Source organism: Sesamum indicum, linkage group LG8, assembly GCF_000512975.1.
Source record: "Sesamum indicum cultivar Zhongzhi No. 13 linkage group LG8, S_indicum_v1.0, whole genome shotgun sequence".
NCBI classification, from domain to species: Eukaryota; Viridiplantae; Streptophyta; class Magnoliopsida; order Lamiales; family Pedaliaceae; genus Sesamum; species Sesamum indicum.
Window position 1 is genome coordinate 13,236,853 of NC_026152.1, and position 12,543 is coordinate 13,249,395.

General features: G+C 33.6%; 2 protein-coding genes across 4 annotated transcripts; both read right to left on the reverse strand.

Annotated features, from left to right (window-relative positions):
- Nucleotides 553-4,898, reverse strand: LOC105168463 (EKC/KEOPS complex subunit bud32). 3 transcript variants are annotated; one of them, XM_011088555.2, is made up of 9 exons: nt 4,660-4,898; nt 4,486-4,591; nt 3,091-3,162; nt 2,781-2,894; nt 2,424-2,702; nt 2,197-2,310; nt 1,574-1,646; nt 1,382-1,447; nt 553-839 (listed from the first exon to the last, which is right to left on the reverse strand). In XM_011088555.2, the coding sequence occupies exons 3-8, from the start codon at nt 3,151-3,153 to the stop codon at nt 1,410-1,412; spliced, it is 681 nt and encodes a 226-aa protein (XP_011086857.1). In that variant the 5' UTR covers nt 3,154-3,162; nt 4,486-4,591; nt 4,660-4,898; the 3' UTR covers nt 553-839; nt 1,382-1,409. The 3 variants fall into 3 exon arrangements, with proteins under 3 accessions (XP_011086857.1, XP_011086855.1, XP_011086856.1); XM_011088553.2 differs by lacking the exon at nt 4,486-4,591 and having other exon boundaries at nt 4,660-4,897; XM_011088554.2 differs by lacking the exon at nt 4,486-4,591 and having other exon boundaries at nt 3,091-3,203; nt 4,660-4,897.
- Nucleotides 9,687-11,914, reverse strand: LOC105168464. The gene is made up of 3 exons (XM_011088556.2): nt 11,530-11,914; nt 10,318-10,444; nt 9,687-10,235 (listed from the first exon to the last, which is right to left on the reverse strand). The coding sequence occupies exons 1-3, from the start codon at nt 11,766-11,768 to the stop codon at nt 10,152-10,154; spliced, it is 450 nt and encodes a 149-aa protein (XP_011086858.1). The 5' UTR covers nt 11,769-11,914; the 3' UTR covers nt 9,687-10,151.

Consider the following 12,543-nt stretch of genomic DNA (forward strand, 5'->3'; position numbering starts at 1 on the left):
ATTTAGCTAATTCAATTCCACAAATAATCTATTCAGACATTATTAACATTTATAAACTAAGCATGGTGCAAAGCCAGATGGATGTGGTGCTCTCTAGCCGGCAGTCCCTCCAGTCATTTGAGGAATGATCTCTTGCCTGTTACACGGGTCAGCTGTTGTGATTAGCTAGGCTCTGATTCCATGTATGTTTTTTGGGTTTGGAGTGTTATTAGGTTCATCTCTGAGCTATACGTGCTGCCTGTATTGGTTCGACCCATTTCTGTGTTCATGTTGTCTTCAACTGCTTTTGCTTAATCAACGGAAGGTTCCTTACTTACCAAAATGTACGCAAAGAATATTTGTATAAAATTTCATAATTAAAGAAAGAGTATATTTATAATTATAATTACTACTTCAAGAGATATAATTATTATTTTGCAAAGGAGACGGGTATTTGTATAATTAGACCAAACTCAAGGGAGCATCCATGTAATACCCAAAAGTTACTATCACCGATGACCTCTCTTACAGGAACAACTTAGAAGAGGAAAAAATAAGCATCAAGGTTCATGATCTGGAGAGAAATTCATCGAGACCACTTTGATAGGGCGACAATGGCTTAACATACAATCAAGGAACCAAAAAGAATCAAAATTTAAACTGACGAAGAGCTAAGGTATTTACTTGGGATAAATGTTTGATGCATATATTTTGCTCTTAATAAGCAAGAACCAATATGAACAATACAGAGAGGACAAATAATTCGCAATAAATAAGATCTATCTTTGATCTTGAAAAGAAGTGCAAGAAAGATGAGTGTTACAAGCCCAACAAGTGCCTCCAGTCCTTCCAATACATCTCTGCACCGTAAAAGCAAAACGAACTATTACATAAGCTACAGGTTTCCATGGCATTAACATATTGAATAACATGAGAGATATTAAAAAATGCGGATTATCAATATCTAGTGGGATAATAGTCCTTCGAGTGGCTCCAACTCTCGACAGTGTTTCAAATCTCACTAGAACTATTCATCAACTTTTATCCAACAATGAAATTGAGTTGTTGCTCTAAAATTCTTCAACTCCATTCGAATGGGAGAAAATAAATTATGAAGTTTCATATTATTTTGGCCTTACCTTCAGGGACTTTCAAAGAATGATGTTAACAACTCGTGATGTTAGAATCCTATATCACAAACCTAACATTCTAAAAAACCCAATATTGAATACTAAAGTACCTTAGTGGAAAAAACTGGCTTGGAGAATTAGAAATGATGTAAATGTGTGGATACAAAAGGAAAAACTCATTTGTGATTCATGCTGAGATGTATTCAAATGAAACCAGAATCATGTTGGCAACGAAACATTCGGTCATTATCAACAGAAATACTTAGTCTTACCTTCGTCCAGAATAGATAGTTGAAGAGCTCAACCAACCATTGTGCGTTTTCTTCCTCTTTGTCGCACTAAAACATATCACCGCACATCAACAGATGAAACAAGAAAAAATTATAACAATACAGAAGCCATTAGATATCATTTCTTAGAGAACAAAAGATTATGTAGAAGCCAAAGTATGAAAGAAGGAACACCTTGGGCTAGCTTGTTCAAAGTTGAGGACCACTGCTTTGAGGATTTCCTGTATGCAGCTAGGATTTTGTCCATCTAAACAATGTAAAAACAGAAAAATGGTTATTCTTTCTTTCAATGGCTTCATTTGGACTTTGAAACAGAGTTTCAGGAGATGCTGGAATAGAAATTAGCAGCATAATGCCCAGATGACTGTTTAATGTAATGATATATGATATATTAGGCATGTTGACACGCTCATAAACATTTTCCAATTTCCACTCTCATCCTAACAAGTTTTTTGCCATAATACAGGAAATACAATCTATGCAAGTTCTCTATCTAACAGCTGCTTAACCCCACTCTCAAAATGTTAGTAACTGTTGAAAAAATGACCATATCAACTAATACACAGAAAATCTCGCACAAACTCCCGCAAACAAAATAAATATGGGTCATGCACAAGTTTACATTGTTTTCAACTAAAAGAACAAGTCAGTGACACAAAAGAATATTGATGACCAATTGATAATATTTCTAATAAAAATTATTAAAAACATAAAAGGACTCAGTAGCTTCATATTTTTTTTTTATCTTTCCAACAATCGAGTGGCATCTGAGAGTATGTTAGATCAAGGACTCTCACCACATTTCCACATGAAGAGTGCATTGATAGCAATGCTCTTTCGAGAACATATAGATCAACGGCTTTATCTTCCGGAAGGGTTGAAGTGAAGCTCAGACCAAAATCAATAAGCACCTTTCAAAAGGATAAAAATTCTACATGAATTATTATTCCTTATGAAAATTATTTATAAAAATGAAAAACTTGAAACTTGACCACAAAGATAACCAAATGAATTTATAACCTACCAGCTGATTGGTACTGTTCCGGATTAACATGTTTGATGTTGTCAAATCACCATGGACCAGCCCACCATCATGTAGTTTACCAATAGCATCACCAATCTGTGTTGCGATGTCATTCAACCTTTCTTCAACAATACCTTGCAAACCAAAGTCAAGGAATATGTCCTTCACTGCCTGACCCTCAACAAACTCAAAAGTTAAGGTATGCAGCAAAGGATCAACAGCATAGAGAACTGGAGTTGATACTCCAAGCTTTCTAGCTTTCGTCATGCACCTAGCTTCCTGCTCAGCAATGGTAGAAAGTCAAGTAGGCAGCAAAGCACTAAAGAGCTGCATATAAACAATACTTATAGCACTAACCGCATTCAAACGTTTGACAGTGAGCTTTGAATCCAATGATGGATGCCTATATTTTTTTGAAAAACGTTCCTTAACAATAGACCTTCTGCCAACAAAAGTCGATTCGAACACTCTCTGGAAAAACAAAAACAAAAAGATCACCACATGAGAAGCGGAGAATTGGTCTGTCCCTATTAATTAATAAATGTTCCTGAAACTATTCATTGGAGTTAATGTATTGTTTTCATTTAGTAATCCCAGAGATAATTAATAAGAATAAGTATTTGCGCTATGATGTTCTATAACAAACCACAAACGAAAGTTGACTTACAGCCTCAGCTCCTTGCTTAATCAAAACCAACGAACCCTCTACTCCATCTAACTTGATCTCCATTTCAAAAAACTACCACAAAGCAATTTATCAATTTAAAGTTGATGGTACAACTGCAATAGCACATAAAATTATAAGATAAATGACAAACCACTAAAATACATGAAAAGACCATAAGCCAAATGAAACCAACCAAATGCCTTGAGCACAAATCAATTTACTGTAGGCAAAACCAATCAATGGGATGACAGAGGGGGAGGCGGGGGGAAGGGGAGAAGGAGGAGGAAGGCGATGGTGCAGTGGAGTGGTGATCGGAGCTTTTAAATTGACAATTAACTAAGTGAAATTAGTTTAGTTTTAAACTCACTAAGTGAAACTTATGTAAGTTTAATATAATTAAGTTAAATTACTTTATTTACAGCTCTTAAGTTGAGAATTAACTAAGTTCTAAGATAATGAAGTTAAAGTAGTTTAATTTTAAACTGACTAAATGAAATTTAAGTAAGTTTAAACATTGAAATTAAATTAGCTTAGTTGAAGCTTTAAGTTGAAAAATGAACTAAGTTTTAAACTAAGTTAAACTAAAATATATGTTTAGAATTCTAATCTACAGTCATAATCAACAATGTTCATCCAACCTCGTCAATACTATCATCGTCCCTTCCACCTCAATGTACCAAACACATACTAGAATGAACCACAGAAACTCGAGCAAAAGGTATCGAATTTCACCTCATAGTTGGCCAAGCAAAGGCAGAAGTTACTTCAGATTCTTAGTGCAATTGACTAATCATTTGCAGTAAACAAGTCTTGAATAATTCAAGGACAACCACCAGTGTCACACTTCATTAAGACATCAAAATCTCAAAATGCAAAAATGATGACTTCACACAAACGAAATTCCCACAGGCCCAAAACCAACATATCATTCACTGGATTAACAGAAGCAACATATGCAAGAGGAATTGAATGTAGTCCTAGGTTAAATAAAAAGGGAATATATACATATCTGAAGTAGTATTATTTTAATATGCTGCAGATCTGCAATAAAGTAACACATCCACAATTCTATAACACAAAACAAATAAATTTGAATTATAAATTTGTAGTGAACAAATACCCAAGTCACAGCAGACCTGAGAACAGAACAAAAGCACTCACCTAATGAACAAAATAACCCAATCCTAAAACAAATGTTGGGTTACACGAAATAATAAAAACATAAAAAACAAATTATCAGGGTAGCTAAGAAGGGGGCGTGGCGGAAGGAAGAAAGAATGAAATATCAGCGGTTAACAAGAATCTATTACTGCAAAAAAAAAAAAATAAATAAATAAATAAGAAAAATGGAAATTCAAGCAGATAGAAAATAAAATTGAAGGAAACAAATAGCACCGAAATCAGAGGTCTTTGGGCGAGGGTCTCCCTACCACCTCTGATTCTCCTCCGGGGGTTTGGGAATGGATAGAGTTCACTTTATATCAACCTATAACTAGTAGACCTATACAAAGACTATAGTTTAGCATTTACAAATATATTTCGTTATCCTATTCTGAAATTCAGACTCACCTGGGGGAATCAATCTAAGTCTGCTTGGGGTTGGGGCGGCGGTTTTGGGGTGGGAGAGAAGAGAGAGCGGCGGAAGGAGAGGAGGGAAAAAGAGAAAAGAGAGAGCGGCTGAAGGAGAGGGATAGGCCGGCGCGCGGGTTAGGCCAGTTAAATATATTTTTGCTGTGATTCAACATTTGCGGTTTTTCAAATCTTAGTGTAAGCCTAAGCCCCTCAATCCCATCATCATCAAACTCATATTTTGAGTCTAAGGGCTGGTTTACACAATTTTGGCTGTCTTTTCATATATTCATAGTTTTATAATTTATAACTAAATAAATTAAACTTAATGTGTTCCAAATAAATAAAATATACGAATAATTATGGCATATACTACGTATATGTATTATTTATATTATGCATCCCATAAGATAAAAGCAGGAAAAATTACATTATTTATACACAGCTACTCTTGATAGCTGTTTTTCTTGCTATAAAGAGCATTGAATAAAACAATTTTGCTAAAAGGAAAGGGATTCGAAGATTTTTTTTACTACAATTAGTAATGAAAGTTATTTTTACTAAATTTTTTTTATATTTATGCATTTGTTGTCTTTGCTATGTTGTTATTCTTAGTTTTTTTTTTTTAAATTATATTATATTTTGTTGTGAAGATATGGTGGAGCAAAACAATATTGATATTGTTATATGTTTTAGAGGTCAGCTAATTGATTCATATGACTGTATGGGTTATGATCGGTCTCTATTCTATTTTATAAAAATGTGTCATAGTACTACGTTTGTTGAAGTAGAGTCAATCATGTATCAAGAATTTGGCCTAGATAGGAACGAGTTTAACTTACAAATATATTTTAAATATATAATATAATGTTGCTGGAAACCTAGAGATGATGTTGCTAATTAAGAGTGATTGAGATATACAATTTCTTTTCATTTCGGTGAATGCATATGTTAGTTCTCTCATTGATATTTGCACTCATTGATGAATAATCATTCACTTCATGGAGATGGTTCGCAGAAATGCTTTTTGAAACATCTACTTCAAGGTGATGGGGAGTGCATTTGTCTAATTTCAGCTCAATACAGTACTATAATAAATGCAATTAATTGTCTCGCCTTTAAATTTCCTCGTGGAGTGCGTAAGTTCTGTTACGATATGTATGTTCGAACTTCAATAAGAAGTTCAACAACATTCAGTTTAAAAATTTTTGTAGGAAAGTGAGCGTTTGAACAGAATGTTTGCAAGTTTGATCGTATTTTGAAAGGAATGAAAGGAGTGAATGGGGGATCATACAATTAGATGGGAAGAATTAATAATGCACTGTGGACGTTACTCCATGTGGTGGTCAGCGAATCGTGTTCTAATAACAAATATGTCTGAGACAATAAATGAAGTGCTAAAGGTGCTAAACGTCTACCCATACTAGCAATGGCGCAAATAACTTTTTCATGTTCAGTAAAATACTTTATAGAGCGCACAATTCGTTATCATAGGATGATGAACTACAACTAGCAATAGGCTGGTTATGCATTCAAAATATTTGAGGGTCAGTAAGCCAAGGAGTACACCATATTGTTTAGAAATTTGACTATAATCAGCAATCTGCCTCAATACTAACATTAAGTTGCATATGTGTGAGTACTCATACTTATGCTGTAAAATTGAAGTATCAAGAGTGTCCATGTGGCAAGTGCGGAACATATGGAATTCCTTGTTCGCGTGTGATCCAGGTATGTCGACATTTTGGAGTAAATACTTCTAGTTTGTTCCATCATATTACAATATAAGACCCTTTCAAAAAAATAAATAAATTATATAATAAGACATATGACCGGAGATTTGAGTCTGTATGGGGGAGGAGTACTATGATCTCAATCATTTTCGCCTTGTATATAATCCCACTTCGTGAGTCTATTGAGGCCCTGGAAGACCTATTACAAAACGAAATAGTCCAAATGGATAGACTATAAAATTGTGCACGCCAACAGTATCTAGCATGTTAAGGATTAGCCACCCATTAGTGTAATTTTGTAATTGATATAACAAAGGTTTTTGTAATAAATACTTATTTTCAAAATTCAAATATTACATATTTCTTGATATTATATAAGCAGTCCTATATACTAGTAATGTCCACTGGTGCCACAACCTTAACGTTGCCAATTTCGTCGTTGTACATCACGAAAATTTGGTTGTGTAATTGTATTTAAATCGACATCCTCAAATGGAGCATGTCCGTCATGAATTTGTCCATGGGCATAGTTGCCCGCGTACTAACTTGATGGGACAAACATCTCCACCAAGTCAAACACTGCAAACACATGCTTGTATTGTAGCTTCCGTCCCATTATTTGAGAATCGTAATAGTCCTTATATTCTTTTAAAATAGACATAGTCCTTATATTCTTTTAAAATAGACAATTTTTTTAAAATTTTAAATCGACATTTATGCATTTCTGAACTTTTTAAAACAATATTATTTGTAATTTTTCTTGACATTATTTTAAATAATTTTTGCATTTGGGAACAAACAACTTTATCCATGATAAGTACATGCAGATCCATCTCATCACTCATAACTGCCTTATGATTCCGACGAAATCAGACATCATTACTTCTCATCTCATCGCTCATTGATCAGTGATGTCTTTAAAATCAGATCCAATTCACGAGTAATAATGAGAAGAATCAAGTTCTGTAATTGAGAATAATATTTTGTTTCTACTGAATTATTAATGGGAATAAAAGAGCATTCGATTGTATAAATGTTCTTGCAGAGTAAGCCAAGAAATTTGAAGTCAAAGGATGTTCGACAAAGACTTCTGGTGGTATCTTCTCCACTCACTTTTGTAAAACAAAGTCAAATGATTTTCCATATATGTTATCACATGACGCCAAGGTGCAAAACTTTCAAACTCTGAGTCTTAACATCTTCGGAAACAAAAAAAAAAAAAATAAATAAGAAATGATAACAATCTATCTTTAAATTTGATATAATTATAAATATTTTCTCGTTGTTTAAAAAATTAACGATCATCTAACAATTTGCACAATCCTTTAGTCTTTATTAAATTTCATCTATTTTTTGTAATAAATAAACCAAAATAACCTTATGAATTATGAATTATAATTTTATTTATTTTTAAAAATTATCTTATGGACTAAATGGACATTTTTGCAAATTTTTCCGTCATCGCCGACTTTTTTTTATATTTTTTTATTTTTTTAAAATAAAAAATACAGTAAAAGCAAAGTTGATAGCTGCCGAGGTCCATTCAAAAATTACGTAATTTTATCAAACATTAAGAGGTATTGATAATTCTTTAGAATAACAAGAAATATTTATAATTATATCAAATTTCAAAAGATCTTGTTGTAATTTATCCAAAATAAAAAAAAGTTGGCCTTTCGTGTAGCGAAAGGTCAACAAACCTTTGTTGCCGAGGGTTGAAAGTATAAATAACATTAAAACTCTTTAAAGCAAGGTACAAAAATATAAATATTTTTTATTCTTTGTAAAATTATAGACACACCCACTAGAAAAATGTTAGAGCAACATACTTTGTTAGGTATTTGTGTAAACTTGTTGACATGGAAAATATACTTTGTAATTACAACTACAACCTCAAATAGTATAGTTATAATTTTGCAAAGAGTAAAAAAATTATGTCAATTTTTTATCGCTGAATTAAATATGTACATATAATTACAACTTTAAGAAATATATTTATAATTTTACAAAGCGTAAGATATGTTTATGTATCTGAAGCTAATATTTCTTACAATTTTAAGAAATATACTAGTAATTTTACAACGCTGTGTCTCAATATAATTTACTCTTTGTACCATTTATAGCTTCTAGAAGAAGTTAAGTTTTAAGTTCTTGTAAAAATTAGTATTATTTATCTACAATAATAATGTGATAGTACTAATAGATAACTACTTCCGGATAATAATTTGTGTATGGAACTAAAATTAGACAACAAACGAATTATAATTTATGTCTTAAATCAAGGGAAAAAGCTTTTCAATTATTTAAAAAAGAAAAAAGAAAAAGAAAAGAAGGGTTTTTAAAGGGGAAATTATGAACATAAACATACATGTAGTATCTAATTTGCATTGAGGCTTATATGTTTCATAATATTTAGCATCAAATTAATAACATCTGCATTGCAAACGGGACATCTCGATATATGTGTGAAATCCCTAATAACAATCATTTAAATTCGTTTGGATAATTCTATATTACAAATTTCAAATTGTTCAACTCTCATTTTGAACTATATTTTATAGAATACTAATGAATTTGAATCCATTTAATATGAATTTATTTAAAATCTTTCTTCCAATTCCCTTCCATCCAAACACGCATTAGTTCAGCTAAATTCCTTCACTTCCCAAACATGGTACATGCTCAAAAAATAAGCAAACCTTATTCCCTGAGCAATAGGTAAGCATTCTTATCCAAGATTGGTCAACTTTACTAAAAGGCTGACCTATAATATGCACATTCTCAGAATAAATTCCAGTCACCCTTACATACCACCAGTATGACAATATCGTCAACTTGCATGTCGATACGCTTCTCTATCGTAAACACACCCATGGCTTATAAATAGACACAAATATATGGCACTTTAGGCAAAAGACTCAGTTCAGTATATGAAGAAGTCTGAGAAGAGGTCTGATCTTACATGATGATAAAAGAGTTGGATTTGGTAGCCAAGGATGACTTGCCTGTAACCTCAAGTATAGCACACCACATTGCCAATCCTGCAGTTGCTGAGACAAGAGCAAGACCAGCAAAAATTCGAAGCCCTGGACTTTGGTTCACAGGCAGTCTCCTTGGCTAGTCTGATAGTCTATTATCTCTCATGCTGGATCAGCTCTCTATCATGAAACGCCTGATAAGCAACTTTTGTTCCTGTCATGATAATATCCGGAATTATGCCAGAAGAAAGGTATGGAGAACATTTTAACCGTTTGATGTGAATAATTGTCAACATTGATAAGAAAGAGGGCATTACTCTAGGTTCTGCATCATTGCATCATGTATGAATTCCTGGGGAAGAACTGAGCAGCATCATTACAATTATGCATGAATGTCTATGCATAGGCAGGAACAGAATCTTGCATGCTGCTAAACCAAAACCAAATCACAGACAAGATTCTACATACCGTTAGCAGCTTCCTAATAAGCTCTCACTTAGGTGGAACTTGCAGATTATAATTCTGATTTCCATGACTGAGGCATCAAGACCAGAGAAAAGAAACCACAAGAAATATGTACCAACGTCCAATTTGATATTTATTCAAGAGTTACAAGGAGAAGACCTATATCCAAGATTAGAAACCTTCTACAGTAACTTCCATTCACAACCATATACATATCAAGAATAGTAAGATTCCATTTCTTGTGAGGTTCACCAGCAAAATACACAGTGCACACAGCAGAACAACTATGATGCCGTAGGGCAAATAGATGGATCTATCAGGCAGGTATTGCAAAACTGCGTTCCACCCAGTTCGTAGGATCCGCTACTATACAAAGATCAGTCTTCTCAAAGTCAGCAACCTAAAAAAGAAGCAAAACCATTTCAGTCCGCCTCTACAGTTGAGTGCATAAGGGGAGAAAAAAATTGACCAGAAATATTAACCTTTTGATTGCAGCTTGGACAATAATGATATTTGTGCCATAGACAGTCCATGCTAGGCAACAGAAAGCATACTCCAAGCATCATTGGCATCATACAACCAACAAAAGCTGCTCCACTTATTTTTGACCTGAATCACAAGCAAGAACAGAGACTGGAAGAGTAAGAAATAACCATATAAAAAACAAAACAAACAAAACAAAGTCATCGGTAAAAAATAGTCCAAATTTCGGGCTTAACATTCTGATCATTATTGTATCACTGTTACATCCTCCATCAACTGAAAGTTAAGCTAATCAATATGCTATAATGTTTTACTAAACACTTGATCTAAGTCTCAATGCAGCCTGCATTATTTTGGTTATTCGGATTCTATATCCTTGATCAAAATGATAACTCTTCTGCTGTTATTGGAAAAATCCATTATTAATACCTTTCATAAGCAGTGAAGTCGAGAAACCTTTTCAGTGAATGAACCCATTTTGAGTATGCTAAAATCAGAAGGCAGTTAGTTGATGGGAGCATTATATTTGTCTGTGAAACGAGTACCAAATAACTCCATATTAGGAATGGTACGAAACACATCTATGTTCCCTCCTGTTTGCCCAATTTCATTTACTAGCTTTGGTGAAAGGATACATTTCATGTTTCGGCTAATCATTGTAAGATGCATATAACTAACATAATAAACAGGCAATAGAAGTGGCAGTTTATCGCCTTTAACTTGTTCAAAGCATCAACTAACAACCATCTAACAGCTAAAATCTTTACAGTCCCATTGAAGAGAAGAAATTGGGGCAGCAAAACCTTTATCAAGGAAAATTCAGATCAAACACAAAGCATTTTTCCTTTTTTTACATCATTGAGACAAATTAAACCTGATTGTCAACCGTCTCAGTCCATGGAGACCAGCTGCCTTGTGTTTGAGTAATCATTTCTATGCGGTCCAACAATTTCATCCCCTAACTGAAAAATTCGCTGCCAGATCAATTTTGTCGAAACAATTGTAATTGAATGGTGACTGATCACCTTCCTCGAGATGAATCAATAATTGCAAATCTATGAACTACGAATTTTTACAATAACTTTTTCCAACCCGACATATTCTCATAAATTAAGGTCATCACAGAATTTTGACAAACAAACAAGTATTTCACAGAATTAACACAAACAGATTTATAAAAAAAAAAAAAAAAAGGAATTGGAGAATCTTACTTGACGGCTGTGACGCCGGAGCCACCGCAGTAAACACAATCAAACGGCGCAGGCGTATCCCGGTAAATAGTCTGTTGAATGGGAACCCCCTTGGGGTGGCCGAAGATGGCGTTCGGCGGGATCATACCAGCCTGATGAGGGTTTTCTGCGACGTAGTAATGGTGGGCCATCGGCGCTTGGTACGCGGCGTTGTACGGGATGCCGATCACCGGCTCCACCATCTTGGACGTCTTCTCCATGGCTGCTCAAATTCTTCCGAGGAAAATAAACAATTACAATCTTGCAATTATAATTTCTCTTTATAGAGAAAGACGACGAAATTGAGGAATTTTCCAATCAGGAGGAATTGTCGTTGGTGTACGCGTAGGGGTTTCAATCTTCTGGAACGAGAGGAGGTGACCCGCCATTGAAATCTTCCTCAACTGGGTTCGGGTTTAGCCCAATGTCTTGACGGGTGGGCATTGTTGTAAGTCGGCCGAATTGAAAGGAAAATCAAATCTGTATTGCTCAGTATTGGGCTGTCAATAGTAACAAAATTCTTTCAATTTCCAAATATTGTATTTGGATTTGAAATCATAGATTTAAAATTGTTGGTAACAATCATTTGGATACGTTTGAACAATTCTTCTATTTTAATTTTGAATTAAATTTTGATAGATATAAATGAATTTGAACTTCCTTTCAAAAAAGAATTATTTAAAATTCTTTTTCTAAATCCTTTTTTCAAATCCAAATACGCCCAAATATATTAGTTTGAATAAAACAAGATATCTGTTGGCCCCGTCTGGACGGACGGATTAGAATTTGAGCCAAGAATGTAAGAAAAGAATTTTAAATGACTTTAAGCTATATTTTGATTAATAATTTTAAATTTCTAGCAATAAATTCTTTGAATTTATTTCAATTAATTATAGATTGATTTGATTTTAAATTTTTAATTCTAAATTCGAACTATGTTTTGTTAAACAATTATGAAATTTAAATTCTTTTAGTACGAAGTAATTTAAAACTATT